The 19,719-nt window shown below is 39.2% G+C and overlaps 1 protein-coding gene across 1 annotated transcript in view; it reads left to right on the top strand.

Annotated features, from left to right (window-relative positions):
- MFS9 (major facilitator superfamily transporter 9) overlaps positions 1 to 13,604 on the top strand; it is a 29,131-nt gene extending 15,527 nt beyond the window's left edge. Inside the window, exons 2-6 of the mRNA XM_065218012.1 lie at positions 4,963 to 5,137; positions 5,199 to 5,318; positions 5,398 to 5,944; positions 12,868 to 13,001; positions 13,072 to 13,604. Of these exons, the coding sequence (XP_065074084.1) occupies positions 4,963 to 5,137; positions 5,199 to 5,318; positions 5,398 to 5,944; positions 12,868 to 13,001; positions 13,072 to 13,536 (1,441 nt within the window). The 3' untranslated portion in view covers positions 13,537 to 13,604. The remainder of the gene's footprint in view (positions 1 to 4,962; positions 5,138 to 5,198; positions 5,319 to 5,397; positions 5,945 to 12,867; positions 13,002 to 13,071) is intronic.
- The last annotated feature ends 6,115 nt before the right edge of the window (positions 13,605 to 19,719 follow it).

Genomic DNA, 19,719 nt, shown 5'->3' with positions numbered 1-19,719 from the left:
GAAAATTATATTGAACAATTTGCCTACGAGAATAGTTCCATTCAATATCTTTCAAATGATCTAAAGAGCACGAAAATTGGACGTAACATGACAGAGATATGAATATAACAAATTTGTCATGTTTTTTTGGGGTTGTCCTTAAACTTATGATCGAGAGTGTATTACGTGTAATTTTCGTATTTTCACTTGAAAATGCATTAAATACATATTTTAATTTTCTGTCATATGCGTCATGAAAACTTTGTTGATGTTTTTAATGAAAGATGAAACTATCAAAGTCAAGCGCTCTTTCACTTGACAGCTTCACCGAAGTTTGAAAGAAAGGCTAATACCAACCGGTGAAAACTCGTGCTTATTTCAGTTACCGTGGGGACGTAATTTGTGATTAGCCCCGGTCTCTTTCAAATTGTATCATTATTTATGTACGGTCCTTATATTTGAAATGAATTTTCACATTCATCTAGTGATGGCCGATTTTCATTCGAATAATCGATTAATCGATTAACGAACCGAACAGTAAAATATTTGTAATCGGTTATATCATGCCGATATAAGCATTAACTTCTCCAGAGGATCATCACCGATCGTTTCAAACATGTGCTGCACTCTCATGGATGGAAATATGGCAGCACAGCGAACAAAAAAAAATCGATTAGTTGTTTATCGAGTAATTAAAAAATGGGACACCTCTGATTTTGGTGTGATTGTTTTGATAAAAAAGCGCAAAATTTCATCTCTACCGAGGGGGCAGCAAAACCACAAAATTACCTTGCATACTGGGGGTATTCATTGGATGAAAGGGACCGTGAAAGAGGACACTAAAATTGAAATTTTTTCTTCCGACAGTGTCATCTTAGTATTTATCTTTGCTAATACCAACAATCAATACGAAACTATAGATTTTAAATTGGCTCACTACTTGACTAGCTTATTGGTCCCAAGCAAATCGATTAACGTACCCTATTCTAGTCAAAATTCTAGTAATGCACAATTTATGTTTTGATTTGCTATGAAAGTTTGACAGATGAAATGAGGGGTTCGTGAATTTTACTATGTTTCAAGGGGTGCATCGATTAGCTAGGGACCGAAGATAGTACCAGAGCTGAGCCAAAAAGTTGAGCACGGTTCTTCGGGACCTTCTAGTCTTAGAGTTACTTCTATGCTAATACTATATGAAGCTGGAATTAGTGCGTAACAGCTTTTGTAAACAATGCCTTCTCTCGTTGATTTCTGGGAATTCAAGGCACATCTACTCAAACCAACATATCCATCGGGTTAGGGAAGTCTTTCCCTTTTCGATGGTGATGTCGATTTGCCAGGGAGAGCCATGAGTGTCGAGAAATCATCGAGAGAAGTCATTGTTTGCTAAAACTGTTACGCCCTAATCCCAGCTCTATCTATCTATATGTGGTTGACAGTGATAGTATAGAGGTAACTCTAAGACTAAAAGGTCGCGAAGAAACGTGCTCAACTTTTTGGCTCAGCTCTGGTACTATCTTCGGTCCCAAGCTAATCGATTAACCCCTCGAAACATAGGAAAATCCACTAACCCCTCATTATATCTGTCAAACTTTCATAGCGGATCAGAACAAACATTGTGTAGTGTTAGAATTTTGACTAGAATGGAGTACGTTAATCGATTTGCTTGGGACAAATAGGCTAGTCAAGTAGTGAGCCAATTTAATATCGTTAGTTTCCACCGGTTAGTGATTGGGTTACCCTGGCCTGGAATGCACACTCAAAAAATATTTAAATCTAAATAGATTAAAAGATAAACTTAATCTCAACTGTCCCGCCCAACGCATAGCATGGTATAAAGTGAGAGAATACGAACTTAGTGTATAAATGATTTATGGATGAGAATGTATAGAGAGTGAGAATATGAATGATGTATTATGGAGCGTTATTAGCCACATGTATTTTCGTTGTTATTTAGCGTTATATATTCATATTGATTTATATTTTAAAATTAATGTTCTTGTTAAAGAAAATCATATTACATATAAATTAAACATTGTATATTATACTATCTGGAGCCACATCATTCCATTGATTTATATAAAGGATAAGGATTTTCCATCTTGTCCATGTACGGAGGTAATATCGGCCAACTTAGCACTTCAACTAGAACATGGCTGTAGTCCTTAACTGACAGGTCTGTCAGTTCATCGACGGGTAAACTTTATGACAGGGTGAAGAAATATGGTTAGATTACTTTTCCGGATCTCCCTACCGAAATTAGGCATCGATGGCATGAGATGAGATGTTCTGGAATGGTGAAAATTCGTGGTAATTTATACAATCTTTGAAACCTATTTAAAACCTACGAGTACCTGGAGAAAGCCTTAACTAACACCTCACAAGACAAACATACGATGCGGTTGTACTGAAGATGCAAAACAAATAACACGTTCCTGCGGCATTAAGAGCTTATACAGCATGAACAATTTATGTTGTTATCTATAACCAATTGAAACTTTGCTTAGTAATAGCATAGAGGTAACTCTAAGACTAGAAGGTCGCGAAATAACGTGCTCAACTTTTTGGCTCAGCTCTGGTACTCTCTTCGGTCCCAAGCTAATCGATTCACCCCTCGAAACATAGGAAAAACCAATAACCCCTCATTTTATCTGTCAATCTTTCATAGCGAATCAAAACAAAAATTGCGTAGTACTAGAATTTCGACTAGAATGGGGTACGTTAATCGTTTGCTTGGGACCAATAGGCTAGTCAAGTCGCGAGCTAATTTAAAATCGTTAGTTTCGTATTGATTGTTGGTAATAGGTTACACTTGTTATAGTACGTTCAGACTACAGAGTTATAACATGCTATAACAGCGCTATCTTGATGGTGGTTTCTGTGTTGCAATTATTTGACAACCGTTATAACATGTTATAACTCTGTAGTCTGAACGTACTATAACAAGTGTAACCTATTACTAAGCAAAGTTTCTATTGGTTATTGATAGTAACATAAATTGTTCATGCTGTATAAGCTCTTAATGCCGCAGGAACGTGTTATTTGTTTTGCATCTTCAGTACGACCGCATCGTATGTTTGTCTTGTGAGGTGTTAGTTAAGGCTTTCTCCAGGTACTCGTAGGTTTTAAATGAAGCTACTACATACCTTGAACACCGACTCGCTCAGAAGCACTTCAACAATGTTTATTATAAAGCAATGGTAGAAAGAGAGACAAGCGATTGGACACTTGTTTGTAGGCGCCAACTCTCGCGTAACATTTGAAAAGGGCCTATCCTCGTTGATCGATTCTCTTATTTGACTTAATCTTTGGTTTACCACGGCTACATAAACGGATTTCTCGCTAAGCTCGCAGCACAGTTCGACAGAAGATGATGTTAGCTTGCGCCTGAAACAACACACTCAATAGGGAGATGCCCCCTCGGGTTAACCTCACTTTTTTGACATCTGGCAGTGGTTTGCTTTGTTTTTTTGTTTCTTTAATTGTTTTTTTTTTAGATTTTTTGGAGAGGAATATATTTCAAACGAACAGAGTCGGATATCATATGTATTAATTATTTTTATTTATAAACTCAAATCCACTTGAATCGACTAACATCCAAAGGTAAACAAACCACCACTGGATGTCAGACTGATGAATGTGGGTTCATCGCATTCATTCGTGACGTCAGCGTGCAGCATCCTATGGGAAATGCATTTGCTGTCGGGCTATTCGCCAATGAGAAAATCGATGAAGATAATCGATCAACAATGGCAGGCCCTTTCTCGTATTCCGCGAAAACTGAGGTTCTAGAATATTGCGAAGCTGTTCGACTTCAACCGATAAAGAAAGCCAGCAGTCTCTTCGTCGCATCGATTTTGTCGATTGAAGCTGATATTGTGACGTCCTGAATACAAAATCCGCATCAGTGGAGCGTTCGGCTAGGTCATCCAGCTTACTATGCAAATCAGATAGTACACATAACCTAAGATTCCCATATTTGTACAACAATTAATCATATCATTAATCTATCAGACTCATTGACAAAATGCGGTCGTAGAAATAAGCTTCAATGAATCAATTAAAACAAATTGCAGTTGCAATCATTCAATCTTTCAACGGTTATCTTTCGGATGGCGATCATAAAATAGTTACCATCAGGGGCAGTAATTAACTTCTAGGGGTAAATAGGTTCATCGGTAAAGGCGTAGCTATAAAGCAATACCATCAACAATCAATACGAAACTAACGATTTTAAATTGACTCACTATTTGACTAGCCTATTGGTCCCAAACAAATCGATTAACGTACCCCAGTTTAGTCGAAATTCTAGTACTACACTATGTTTGTTTTGATTCGCTATGAAAGTTTGACAGATAAAATGACAGGTTCGTGAACTTTCCTATGTTTCGAGGGGTGCATCGATTAGCTTGGGACTAAAAGAGAGTACCAGAGCTGAGCCAAAAAGTTGAGCACGTTTCTTCGGGACCTTCTAGTCTTAGAGTGACCTCTATGATACCATGCTGGAGGCTGCTGGGTTAAATTCCTGGTTCGTTTTATGAATTTTTCGAGCTGGAAAATTCCTCGACTTCCCTGGGCATATAGTATGATTATACTAACGCAAAAATGGTACTGGCTAAAAAAGCTCTCAATCAACAACTGTGGAAGTGCATCTTGAACACTATGTTGAGGGTTGGCGTAAAAACCCAGTAGGGACGCAATACAACCAAAGCAGAGAAGGGTGCATGGTATATGGGGTAAAATGATGTTTTGACAGTTTTGAATACATTGAATAATGCTGCTTGACAGATTTTCGAGCAAGAGGTTAAAAAAGTTATTTAAACACCACAAAGTCAGATGCATTTTACCCCAGACCTCGTTCAAAAAGCTGCTAAAACGTTGGTCGACGATCTGCCATTTATCATTGTGCAGAGTTGTGGGATTCTACTAATGACATTTGCTTATTCAATTCTAATTGTTCCTTTTTGCCGTTTCCATTTGCAGCGATGGAATCCCTTCTCCACTATGGATGTTCTGGAAGCGGCGGAGATACATAGTAGTATTTATGGCCTTCCTGGGTTTCTTCAACGTGTATGCTCTGCGAGTGAATCTCAGTGTGGCCATCGTCGCTATGACCGAGATGCGGGAAGTAGACTACGGTAATGGCACAATCGGACATGTAAGTAATGAAATAAACAAACTGGTTTTACAAAAATTGTGATGCAATTCTTCAAATTTAGGAGCAATACTTTGACTGGAGCTCACAGTTGCAAGGCTACGTGCTGAGTTCATTCTTCTATGGATACATTCTGACACCGTTTCTGGGTGGATTCATCTCCAACAAACTCGGTGGCAATTATGTGAGTTGTCTATCATCACCCTTTCGTCGAGTGGCACCACTTGAACCTTAATCGAATTAATTATTTCGCCTTATCATAGGTTTTCGGCGTCGGTATAGGAGTGACAGCCGTGCTGACCCTTCTCACCCCACTGGCCGCCAAAGCTGGTGTGGGTTGGTTTATCGCAGTGCGAATAATCGAGGGCATCTTCGAGGGTGTCACGTTCCCGTGCATCCATGCCGTGTGGTCCAAGTGGGCTCCACCTTCCGAACGATCTCGAATGGCATCAATTGCCTTCGCTGGCAACTATGCCGGAACGGTGGTGTCAATGCCCTTAAGTGGAATTTTTGCCAATGCCTATGGGTGGGAGAGTGTGTTCTATATTTTCGGAGCTATCGGGTGCGTCTGGTTCGTGCTGTGGACCGTTATGATAAAGACATCGCCCGAGGTAGACCGGAGCATCAGCGCCAACGAGAAGGAGTTTATTTTGTCCAGTCTGAATAGGACCGAAGGAGTACCGGAGAAGATCAGGCACCCGTGGAAGGGAATGCTGACGTCGGCGGCGGTGTGGGCACTGGTGGCTTCGCACTTCTCCGAAAATTGGGGATTCTATACGCTGCTAACGCAGCTGCCGACGTTCTTGAAAGGTGAGTTAACGAAGAATCTGGTGGCTTCAAGATGCTGGTCGGTAGCGAGATGGATAGGCTGGAATTAATGGATTATTAGGCCGTGTCGATTTTGACAGATTGCATCATCTAATGATTATTCTACGATTAAATAATCTTTAAATTATTTGAAAATTCCTAGGTAATTATGACAGTTGACTAGAGCTAATCCACACCAACTATAGAGGAATTAATGAAAAAGAGAAGGATTACTTACTTCCATTTAGTTCCACTACCTTAATTGCTTATCCTTGAAAGATACGCGTATTGCGTCTAAAATTCTTAAGTCTGCAAATTACCCGAGCAAGAGAAAATAACTTATGAGCACCTTATTATGTTCCTGATATGAAAATTTAGTGTTGACTTAATGACATAAGAGGTAAAATACCAAATTATACCAAACAATTGCCTGCAAAATACATTGTAAATAACAAAATTTAATATTTGGATACCAAAGGTATCTTTCTTTATGTACTAGAAAGGCTTTGGCACCCATTGACTATTTTCGGCAACAAAACGATAATTTCACTGCATTTTCTCACCAAAATACTTCTATGTATGTATTGAAACTAGGGTTTATGGAAAGTCCGATTGTGTTTTGTTGCAAATATTTGCGGATAGGGAAGAAACACGTTCATAACGGTGCCGGTGGTGTGGTGGTAAGCGTGATTACCTCTCACTTCAGCAGGCCTGGGTTCAATCCCATTCGGCACGACGGGGATGTTCTGAGGCATAACATATCTGATCACACATTTGGGAAGAAAAGCCATTGATCCCCGGTTCATGAGTTGTTGGGTCAATAGGTAGCGTTCAGGTGTGGTAGCTGCCTCCCTGGCGTCGGCAGTTTGGTGCTCAGCACGGAAAACAAGATAGACGGAAAACAAACAAAAAGATACACGTTCACATTCAGTTGATGTCGGCAAATAATATAAATAAGTTTTTTAAGCAGCATTTTCAAAAAAAAACAAACATAACCTTGTTTTTAACAAATAAATTCAGATTGTAAAAATCTGTCGTCATCTAATGTTAAATGGCAGAAGGAATGCAATGATAACTTGATAATGCTGGTAATGAGTTGACAAAATAATTGGGTTTGAATTTTTAAAAATTCAGCTATGCAAATTGTATGTATCAGTTTCCCGTTAAGTTCGAAAAGCAAGCTGCTTCTGTATTGTTTTGATTTTATTTAACCACTGGTGTACCGGCTTCGAAGAATGCTTGAATGTTAAGTTCCTTGGGTTTCGTAATGTAATGTCAGCCTAGCCCCTCCCTTCGGTCTATCAAGCAAATAACTAATTTATTCAGAAATAATTCATAATAGTAATGAAAACTAATAAATATCACATCTGTTGTAAAATCACAGACAAACAGACGTAACACTTTGAATACATTTTTCTTGAAAACATTGTACTTCATAAAACAAGACCTCAGTAGCGACATCTCTCGAACTCGCGGCAAACAAGCTTGCTCGCTAAGTCGCAAACAATGTTGCATGCAACTTAAACAGAATATATAGAAACGTCAAAGTGATTTAATGCCAGCGCTGCGGTGAGCAGTTCGTGGAAATGATAATATTCAAATCAGTCGTTAAATGCCTGAACAATTATTCAGGACGAAGAATTAGTCCGGTTTGTCTGTGGTAAAATTGTAATCCGTAAATTTATTGCCTATTTTCATTGGTCACATTTAGTACATGTATTGCTCATACGGGAAAAACGGGAAAAAATTCGATATCCGAAATGAGAAAAATGACTCATGATTTCATGATCAAAGCGTACCCAACAAACATTGAATGTTGAATAAGAGCTTATTCAGGCAAAAACAAGCTTCTTCAGCTAAAAAATAGCTTAATCAGCTGTTGATCAACTCAAATTGTTTGTTGGGTATTTTCATGTTATGAAAATACACAATGAATAATATTCATGATATCATGAGCAACAAATGTCCAAGCGTAACGCTTGGACATTACAATCCTGATTAGGCCCTTCGGACTATTACCACCGATGAACCGACGTGCCAGCTTATGGAAGCTACATTCAAATTCTTGCCCAAGACGCCATATTTAAAATACATTAAAAACTACCACCATCTACTCATCCCATCGCGTTATATCGTGAGCAAGGACACGAACACACGTATAATTTATACACGTAATACACGTAATATAACTACCATAGAGGTAACTCTAAGACTAGAAGGTCTCGAAGAAACGTGCTCAACTTTTTGGCTCAGCTCTGGTACTCTCTTCGGTCCCAAGCTAATCGATTCACCCCTCGAAACAAAGGAAAAATCAATAGCCCCTCATTTTATCTGTCAAACTTTCATAGCGAATCAAAACAAACATTGCGTAGTACTAGAATTTTGACTAGAATGGGGTACGTTAATCGTTTGCTTGGGACCAATAGGCTAGTCAAGTAGTGAGCCAATTTAAAATCGTTAGTTTCGTATTGATTGTTGGTACTACGGTACTGCGATCCCGGATCGAAGAAATTACTGGTTTGACGGCGAATGCAAACTATTAGTAGAGGAGAAGAATGCAGCACGAGCAAGAATTCTGCAACACCGCATGAGATTGAATGTGGAGCAGGACAGCAGGAAGACTAAGGTTGCGAGGCGATGGAAAATCTGTACCGCGTAAAGTCCCTTTGCATCTCGACGGGGGTTACGGCAAGGTGATGGACTTTCGTGTCTGCTATTTAACATCGATTCAGAAAGTGTGATCAGAAGAGCTGGGATAGACACGAGTGGCACGATCTTCAGAAAGTACATGCAGCTTCTTGGCTTCACCAATGACGAATGAAGGAAGACGTTCTAGCGAAGACAATGTTATTTAGCCTCCTACCCCGAGTTCAGATTGACGGTGACGAAATCGAGATGGTCGACGAGTTCGTGTATTTAGGTTCACTGGTGACCACCGAAAACTCCGGAGGACTCTCCGGTCGAATAAAATTCGGCACCGCACGAAGTTGACTATCTACGAGACGCTGATTAGACCGGTGGTCCTCTACTACCACGAGACCTGGAGTATGCTCGTGGAGGACTAACGCCCTGGTGTTTTCGAACAGAAGGTGTTGCGTACCATCTACGGTGGAGTGCAGATCGATGACGGAACGTGGAGGAGGCGATAGAGCCACGAATTGCACCAGCTGCTGGGAGAACCATCCATCGTCCACATTACAAAAGTTGGGCGACTACGGTGGGCTGGGACCCAACATGAACAAGAAGAAGAGGTGGATCGACCAGGTAGAAGGTTACCTGCGGACTCTTCGCAGACTACGAGCCTGGCGACGTGTGGCCATGGATTGAGTAGATTCGAGACGATTTCTTCGGACAGCAGAGGACATCATGGTCGTAGCCTGATTGGTATGGTAACTAATAACGACAATATTCACACTGACCTGAGCAGTTTGGAGCGTTGTAAAAAGTTTTCAATTAGTTTTGGACAATTTTGGATAGAGAATGGATAGAACAGCATGCAACAAGTAAGAAAATGCAAATAGAAGCACGAACGCTGCTTGGACTGACTGAGAATATGTAAATTCCCATATGTGCTTTTTGCTAACTAGTTCGCAAAAATGGACATTACCTAATTGGGTTAAAATTAAGGTCAGAGAAAAACAAACAATTGTCGCTTTAAACTTTGGATATTAACTTCTATAGTTTCTATTCTTCTTCCGAAAATTCTTTTGTTCGAGATTTTGTACCAGTCTGTCTGGATAGATAATTCTGTCACAATGGCTCTTCACTTAGTTCCAACCTATTCCAGTCAAGAGTAATTGGTATTAGACGCTCAAATTAGATTGATCAAGACTGTTTCAAGTGTAGTAAAGTTGTGTGTTGTCCCATTTTTGTCAACAGGTCAGTGCTGTCTACTCTGCTTTCCTTAGAACTTTGCAAATTGAGATTATACTAGAACATGCTTTGGGAATTAGAGTTGGATACTAAATTGTGTGGAAGCAGGGATGCAAGTGATTTTGATCGATTCTTATCATCGACTTTCTGTTTAGTTAATAACTCGACGGCAAGCACATTCATTGGTACGTTTGTTGTTCTGATAGAAGAGCATAGCAGAAATAGTGCGAAATAGGTTAGCAAACACATAGTCATCAAAAGAGGAAATCGATGAAGAGAATTGACTTTCGCACCGCTTTTGGTTCTTGGGTAACACTTGTGGTTGCAATTCTGCTGTTCGACATTTTCGAAGGACCAGCAAAAACGTGAATTAACACTATTTTCTAGGGATGCCTTAAAGTTCAATTATTCGATTAAAGATTATTCCAGCTATTCGATTAAATATTTATCGAACTTTCAATTATTCGAGCGCGTAACCCTTCTTATTTCTACTCGTTTGATTTAGCGCAGTAGAGGAAATAAATAAAAGTACTTATTTATCTGAACAGGCATAAAGAAGAACCATGACATGAAACATGATCATAAATTCGCCGAAAAAAAGTGTTAAGTGTCTTTCTGCTAAAGTCTAAGATTTACCAGGAGTTTAACGAAAAAAATTAAAAAGGGGAGGAAATTTAGCTGGTTGGACACTGATATTCTGCGGCCTTCCAACCTGTCGCAGACACCAGTGTAACCCCTGTCCAGCTGCAGATGGGCCGAGACTCTTGCTAGTGCACAATCATTGAACCGAAGAATATGGGATTGTCCGGTCTGATTTGCTAATCCAGCTGCCTACCCGGCTTCACCATCTTCCAAAGGCTTTAAGACTACCAGCGTTGTTGTTGTTGAATTTCTGAACATGTCCCAACTAAAATTCACAAGCCCAAAACACAAGCTCCTGTTGCAGTTAACAAATAACAACCCCAGGCTGTCCCTTGTAGTTTTTATTATATTTCATCAATGAGCAATTCCCTACGAATTCGCAAATCGGTGTATTTTTTAATATTTTGATTTGGTTGAAAATTTGCGGAAACGTTCCTTATGACCAACAATGCTATTTTGCATCTTCATATCGCCATTTTGAATCCAGCCTTATTTTTGAAAAGGGCACATAGAAAAATATCAAGCTTATCTTCAGAACTTTTTTACTCTAAAATTGTTTGTCCGATCGGTTTGGTGTTTCGGGCAATATTGCTGGTGATAGATGAGACTATTTGAAAAAAATATGCCTTCTACAAAAAATAACCCAACATTTTTTTTAATTTCAAATAAAGTTTTAAAAACATTTTTTCTCAAAAAAGGATTTTTTGTATTTTTTATTTGACGATATGTTTAAGGAGACAAAAAATGCCATTGGTCAAGATGGAGAAATGATGAACCAAAAAGTTCTGATTTAAAAAAACTCAAGTTTTTGAAAAAAAAATCCAAAGCTTGGTCCAATTACTGTTTCGACTTTATGTAATGAAAGTACACCAAATTTACAATAAAAAAAGTAAAAAAACTGAGTAAAATTTTGCTTAGTCACACCGTTTTTGAGATGTTGCGGTTTAAAAGCAGATATTTTTAAAATGTTGGTAGTTTTTGGCCATTTTTAAATGTATTTCGCGGTTCTTCAGTTCCGAAAATATTTTTTTCCGAGAGATCAGAAAATTTTACAATGAAAATGCTCTTGGTGGCTTATCGATATGATCTAAATTTTGCGGAATGTGTATGTTTTAAAACAATTTATTTTCATGCAAATCCATATTTCGCTCGTTAGTATATGCAAAGAACTTATAATTGCAATTTTTCGAGAATGATTTAATTTGTTTTTACAATGTTAGATTGATATAGTTGTAATAAAAATCCATTCTTTAATTTTTAGTAATATAAACAATTTTCTTTTCATTATTACAGTTTGAAAAGTGTCTGACTTCTACTTGTCTTTCAGAAATAGGAATAAATTAGCGGTATTTTTGAGTTCCTTGAATGGTTATAGCTCTTGAGCATTGTTTGTTTAGCTCGTGCTTATGAGTTTCATATTCTTCAGTAGTTGCATAAAAAAAAAGCTATTGTGATATGTGTCGATCTTTAATATAAATCACTAATTTTCAAATAAAATTGAAAAAACCTACTAAGGTTATGGTTATGTTAACAGCCATATCACATCAATTGATGTTGATATGGAGATGTGCCAACCAAATTAAAGAAAAATAGAAGAACCTTGTAAAATGTATTCCAATGCAGGCACCTCATGATGGTTGTTAGTTTAATCCAGTAGGATTGTGTTCGGATACGATCATGCATCGATGCCATCGATGAATCATGCAGGAATTTTGTTGGCTTCTGATTGTCCATCCGTGGTCAGTATCTCTACTCCCAGTTCTTTTCGCTTGATTCCATCGAATTAAAATGGGCAATCCGCGGGCTTTGTTTTTCTTCGAGGATGCCAGAGAAGAAACGGTTTCCGTTTGGTTATATTTCTGGTGATCAGGCAAACTATCCAATGCCGTCTACGACACAGGCATTGGTACTTCCTTTGTTGTCCCGCTTGTCTGAACCTACCAAACCAGGTGTGATTTCCTCCTAATGGAATCACAGCTGGTTCAGCTATAGGAAACGTAACCCTCCTGCGGATGGAACAATATATCAATTAAATATGTAAAATTGTTCTAACAACTCACCTCAAACAGCAAAAAATGATTTAAGTCAATCTCCGATGCTGAATCCTGTTAAAATATTGTTACCATTATTTGTTGGTGTTTGGTGGGAGAAACATATTTTTCATTTTGAAGGAATCTTATTAATATTGCTTTTAAACATTAATATTTACTTACCAGTTAATACTAGCTACCTGTTATTGAGTAAAGAAATTACAATATCACATTCAAAATAGTTTTCTTATCACAAATTTGAAAATATACGCAATTTAACAGATGATTACAAGTTCACAACCGCTACGATTACAGCACTGCGGTTACCGGCATAAACTTGGATTTGAGAATTTCGTATCAACATTTTTTTCTTTTTCCCAGACACAATGCACTTTCAGCTGGAAAAGACTGGCTTCATCTCCGCCATTCCGTACCTGGTCATGGGCATCCTCCTATTCGTTTCCGGTTATCTGGCTGATCTGAGTCAACTCAAAGGATGGCTCACCACAACACAGGTATATTTAAAGCATTCCCTGCAAGCAGAAAAATGTTTAACCATCCTAAAATTAAAACTCATATCTCCAGGTCCGTCGGTTTTTCAACTGCGGTGCATTCCTCGGTCAAACGGTGTTCATGATTACGGGAGCATTCATCCTGAAGCCGACGGCCACGATCACCTGTTTCACGATCGCCGTCGGTATCGGTGCTTTCGCGTGGTCCGGCTTCGCCGTCAATCACCTGGATCTATCACCGAAGAGCGCTGGCGTGCTGATGGGAATTTCCAACACCTTTGCCACCATTCCCGGAATTGTGAGTCCCATCATAACGGGTTACATAACATCGAACAAGTCGGACGACGAATGGAGGGTGGTGTTCTACATTGCAGCGGGGATTTATTTGATTGGGTGTGTGATTTATTGGATTTGGGCTTCCGGCGAGTTGCAACCGTGGTCGATTGAAGCGCAGGAGAAACTGATCAAACAGCAGAATGGACGAAAGAGCGCCGATGGCGGTTACGCGAATAAGCTGACGATCGAAGACGAAAAGTGACGTGGGGAAGCGGCGTTCCTGAAGGGGAAATCGAAAGTATTTAACTATGTGTAGTTTACTGAAAAACATTCATGTTAGAAATGAATGTATAAAATTTATGTGATGTGATGAATAAAATGTTTTAACTCGTTAATGTTCAGATACCTGAGATATCGTATGCATTTTAACTTGCATGAAAGAATATTTTCCTCAACTTGTATGCAATGAACCTACACGGCGAATGATAACAACCCAAATTTAAGTTTAGTTTACTCATAATTGCAGAAAATGCAGGAACTCAGCGATGAGGAAATTTATATCATGTTTTCCTATGGAAAACCTCAAAAATCTGCCGGTGAGTGAGGAAAATTGACGAAAATTTTACTCAGTCGAGGAGTAGCACCAATAAACTGAATCCAATCTTTACTTTTTTCATATTAACGAATTTTTTCTTGGACTTGGAACTAATCGCTGATTTATGAGTAAACTAAACTCAAATTTTGGTCATTCTCATTTGCCGTGAACGTACTCAGATAATCACACACATTCTTGTTTTCGTTCAAACCGTATTTTCAATACAAAAACTTTTTTTTGTATTGAAAATACGGTTTGAACGAAAACAAGAATATGGGTGAATGAGCCGCTTTAACTCAGTTATCAGTAACCTTTGCCCATTCATATGGAGACATTTTTAAAAGCGTAGGTCACTCAAAGCATAAGTAACCACGCTTTAAGAAATTTATACATACGCATGAGTAAAAGTGACCCACCGATTGAGCCGATTGAACCAACTCAAATTTGAGTTTCTTTCACTTAAATTCGCTCAAACGTACGTTACTCATAGACTGAGTAAAAATTTTGTCGTGCATATTTGTGTGAAAAAGCAAGGAAAATTTTAAACAGTCTATGAGTCATAACCCACGAAATGTTAAGTTGATCTCAACGTCCGTGTGGCCGTAGAATCTGATTATTTCTTTGAGTTCTATTCACTTAAATTCATAAAAGCATAGGTGACTGAGTTTTTTTTGGATTAACTCATTTTCACGATTTTCCTGATAATTAAGTAAACATTAGAGGAAAATCGAAGCAAGTTTAGCTGAGTCTATAACTGACCTGCGTTTTTTGCGAATTTGAGTAGATGGAACTCAAATTTAAGTTGGATTTAACGGCCGTGCATTTGCTTACAATAATATTCGGTTCTGCGGTTTGCATGACGAAAGGCGGTACAATGCTACAGGCGATGGCAGAGTAATCGGGTCCAACACAAAGTTTAAGAATAGGTGTCTCAAAGAAATACTGAGCGGATAAGCACAGACAAACAGACATAGCACATTGATTATTTCTCAATGTAAAACATCGTCGCTAAAACATTACCGCCATCTATTGAGTACACTATGGTGGGTAGTGCGCTGAACAGATGGCGGTAGTGTGTAAACGTCAAACTCAAGGAAAATGGCTATGCGCACCACAGGTGGCGGTACTATCAACTACGATACTTTTAAATTGACCGTTAAATGCTTGTTCGATTGACAACTTGGGAGTGTTATGTCTGTTTGTCTGTGGGATAAGTTTTATATTTATTTTCACTACATCGTTTACATTCCACCAGAAAAGGTATTCCTCAAAGAACATAGAGCCATATTTACGGAGAAACCCCAATTTAAAAGTTTAGGAAACCCACCAGCCGAAAAATAAAGGTTTTTGAAATGTTTTATACTAGGAAATCCTGATATGACAATTTCAACAATCTGAACACCCCTCAAATCGCGATTAGAGCCATATTTACGGAGATAAATCAATATAAAGGTTTGGGAAATCCATCAGCCGATAAATAAATATTTATGGAATATTTTGTACATGTAAATCTGGATTTTAAAATTTCTACAATCTGAACACCTCTCAGATCGCGATTAGAGTCAAATTACCTAAAATCAGATTTCACACGTCTTGCGGTCTGTGACCGATAGCCATCCACACAAGCTAACTCACCTGTATAAAACATTCCCAATCGATAGATCTCTGCTCTATCTGGCTTGACAGTTTGATTACGACATTGTAGAATCAAATTGAATATGAAAAATCGACCCGGCAAGATGAAATTTGCTGATGTCTGTATGTGCGTCTGTGGACGCGTTTCATCTAGGCAGACGATCTTAAAATCTACCTACGAATCCACTCGATTGATGACTGTCACTTCCTTCAACGTCAGTTCGAAGCCTTTGCCAGCTGGTGTAATTTGAACCGAATGGTGGTTAACCCCACTAAGTGTTCAGTGATCACTTTTACTCGGAAGAAAGAACCAATCACATTTGAATACAAACTTATCGGCACTGTAATCGACCGTGTGAACCATGTGAAAGATCTGGGTGTTATTCTAGATTCTCAACTTACGTACAAGCAGCACATCTCGTACGTTGTCGACAAGGCGTCTAGGACGTTGGGATTTATCTTCAGGATAGCAAAGAATTTCTCCGATATCTACTGTTTGAAGTCACTGTACTGTTCCTTAGTGCGATCCATTCTGGAATATTGTTCTGTGGTCTGGAGTCCAAACTACAACAATGGTGCTGAGAGAGTTGAGTCCGTCCAACGCCGTTTTCTTCGATTCGCTCTGCGGAAGCTGCCTTGGAGAGACCCATTTCATCTGCCCAGCTATGAAAGTCGTTGCCAGCTGATTGATCTGGAGCCTCTCCGAACTAGAAGAGACACCTCTAGGGCCCTGTTCATTGTGGACACTTTACAAGGTAGAATTGATTGCAGTGCAATCTTGGGGCAAGTCAACATTAACGTCCAACCCCGTGCGCTACGTAACAACGTTATGCTGAGATTGCCACTTCAGCGCACAAACTATGGCATGAACGGTGCAATAGGTGGGCTGCAACGAGTGTTCAATCGAGTCTCGGGCATCTTCGATTTCCATATGCCTCGACAGCTGCTACGAAGATACTTCTCATCGTTCTTTTCTGGCACAGTTAACCGTGAATGATTGTGTGTTTTATTTATGTATTTTATTCTTAGTTTTTATTTTTTGATTTGATTTTTACCTATATAAGTTACTTAAATCATCATTGGGGCTTTACACAGCCTGTTGATGCAGACAAATAAATAAGCTTTTCCGAGATGGCTTATCCGATCAATATGGTTGATATCTCGTTTGAAAGGCCCCATTGATCGCTATTGAATTTTTTGTAGATATTACTTCCGGTTTCCGAATATACAGGGCAGAATGATTTTAGTTAATGATTTTTTTTTAATCAACGGTACACAACCCGATTTCATTACTTCATTATGATGGCTACCAAGCCCTTGGAAATTTTCCGTACAAGAGAGTTGCATAGATTTTTCTCCTTTACTTTGCTTAAATCTTTGGTTCTTTTAGTAAGGTAGGTTCCTATTCTACACATTGTAGTTTCATTTTTTTACCTGTGATTTTCATATTCTTACCTAGGGTATGAGTACTTAACGGGGTTAGATTTTTAAAATTCTTTAGTGGGAACGACAGTGATGAAGACTGCACATTGTAGTTGAAAAACGTATCTGTTATAGATACCAAAATTAATTAAGTTGAATCTAATGGAAGATAACCTTTTTTGCTGTTTTATGAAATAACGTGTCGAAGGTTATTCGGGTAGAATAATGATCCATTTAATATAACAGCCCAATCACAATGGTAACTAAAAAAAAGTGTATGTGCATTCTCTATTTCAAAACGTACTAAGGCTTGGTTTATTTCAAATCATAATGCAGAATTATGATGATTAAAACGCTCCTGGAAACCGGATTTGGATGGTTTTGACAGCAAGTTTTTTTTAAACTTCTTATCGTTGTGCGTTTGTAATCTGATATATAGTAAGACCAGGGAATGTTAATTCTGGACACTCTACTTCGAAAGTCGCGATGTCACTAAAATTTACCAAACTAGCCGTGTGTAGTGGGCTTAAGCATTATTGGAAAATATCAGGTCAATAACAATATCCCGTGAAATGGAACTTCTGATGATACCGTTTCGCGTTTTCTTGGGCCCACATTTGGCGATCTACTTGATGTACTATTTTCAACTTGATAAGCTTCTTCTTATCATGCACTGAGGTTTATCGTAAAAAGTCCGACGCGTTTAAGCTTTTCCGGAAACGTGGAACAGCCGTACATTCCGAAGCGTACTCGGCTCTTGAACGCGAACTCAAGAGCCTCATTTAAGCCAAAAAACGCGGATACTGGTGGCAATTCGTGGGTGGATTATCGCGCGAAACGTCGATGAATACGCTTTGGAACGCGGCGCGAAGAAACTGGTCTTCAAACAACGGGAGCGAGGAGTACTCGGATCGTTGGATTCTCAAGTTCACGCGAAAAGTATGTCCTAATTCCATGCCGGCACGGATGATTCCTCGTGAAACGACAAATTCGGTAGACGAGATCAGCCAGTCTTTTTCAATGGTGAAGCTCTCAATCGCGCTTCTTTCGTGTGGCAATTCGGCTCCGGGGGCTGATAGAATCAAGTTCAACTTGTTGAAGAACCTCCCAGACGTCGCTAAGACGCTAAGAGACGCATGTTGAACTTGTTTGGTCAGTTCCTGGAGCTCAATGTTGTCCCGGATGATTGGAGGTGGGTGAGAGTTATAGCCATTAAAAAGCCTGGCATACCCGCGTCAGATTACAACTCGTACAGACCCATCGCGATGTATTCGAAAATTGTTGGAGAAAATGATCTTTTTCCGCTCAGATACTCAGTTTGATTTCATGCGTTGTTTTCCACAGAAATTCAGTTGGCTTTTGCTAAAAAAAAAGAGCAAATGGCTTCTGTGTTCTTGGATATTAAGGGGGCTTTTGATTCGGTGTCAGTTGAAGTTCTTTCAGACAAAATCCACGCATGTCGCCTTTCTCCATCAATAAATATTTTTTTGTACAATTTACTGTCAGAGAAACATATAAGCTTTTCTCATGGAAACTCTACAGCTTCACGATTCAGCTACATTGAACTCCCGCAGAGATCATGTTTAAGCCCCTTTTGTACAACTTTTACGTCAGATAAATTGACGATTGTCTTAGAGACATCTGCACGTTGAGACAACTTGCAGATGACGGCGTAGTGTCTGTCACAGGGCCCAAAAAGGGTTGACCTGCAAGGTCCCTTACAGGATACCTTAGAAAATTTTTCTACTTGGGCTATTCAGCTAGGTTGGTCGTTTTTTCTATGAAGCCTAGCCCAGCACAGCCAAAGCTTCAATTTTTGGGTAAACCGATCACTCATTCTATGTCCTTCAAATATCTTGGGGTCTGGTTCGATTCCAAATGCACTTGGAGATCCCACATTGAGTATCTGAGACAAAAATGCCAACAAAGGATCAATTTTCTCTGAACAATTACCGGAAAGTGGTGGGGAGCTCATCCACAAGATCTTCTAACGTTGCACCGGACAACGATTTTATCGGTTTTAGAGTACGGTAGTTTCTGTTTCCAGTCGGCGGCTAAAACGCACATCATCAAACTGGATCGGATCCATTATCGCTGTCTTCGTATCGCTTTAGGATGCATGCACTCGACTCATACGATGAGTCTAGAAGTGATAGCGGGCATGTTGCCACTCTCTGATCGGTTTATAGAATTGTCCCTCAGGCTCATCACCCGGTGTGAAATTATGAACCCACTGGTGATTGCAAACTTTGAGGAGCTTCTTGAGCTACACCCTCAAACTCGTTTTATGACTATGTGCTACGTGTACGTAACACATGATGTCAGCCCTTCGCAGCATAATCCTTATCGTGTTTGCTTCTCCGACTTCGGCAATTCTGTTTATTTTGACTTATCCATGACGCAAGAGATTCGCGGAATGCCAGAGCATCATCGTTCCATGATTGTTCCGTCAAAGTTTGCAAAGTTTGGCCAAGTTGATTCCGCAAGATCGTTCTTCACAGATGGATCTCTAATAGAGGCGTCCGCTGGTTTTGGTATTTACAACGAATTTCATAGTGCCTCTCGAATGCTTCAAGCTCCTTGTTCCGTATATGCTGCTGAGCTAGCGGAAATACATTATACGCTATAAACTATCGCCTCACTCACACCAGATCACTACTTTATTTTTACGGATAGTCTCAGTTCTGTCGAGGCTATTCGCTCCATGAGACCATGAGACCGCTAAAGCACTCCTCGTATTTTCTCATGAGAATACGAGAGCTTCTATTTAAGTGCTTTATCTTTAAGATCTTT

The sequence above is a fragment of the Ochlerotatus camptorhynchus genome, unplaced genomic scaffold (genome assembly GCF_037179485.1).
Source record: "Ochlerotatus camptorhynchus isolate MF236.1 unplaced genomic scaffold, CSIRO-AGI_Acam_v1.1 ptg000082l, whole genome shotgun sequence".
NCBI classification, from domain to species: domain Eukaryota; kingdom Metazoa; phylum Arthropoda; class Insecta; order Diptera; family Culicidae; genus Ochlerotatus; species Ochlerotatus camptorhynchus.
Note: the sequence above shows the minus strand (reverse complement) of the source record. Positions and strands in the feature narration are given on the sequence as shown.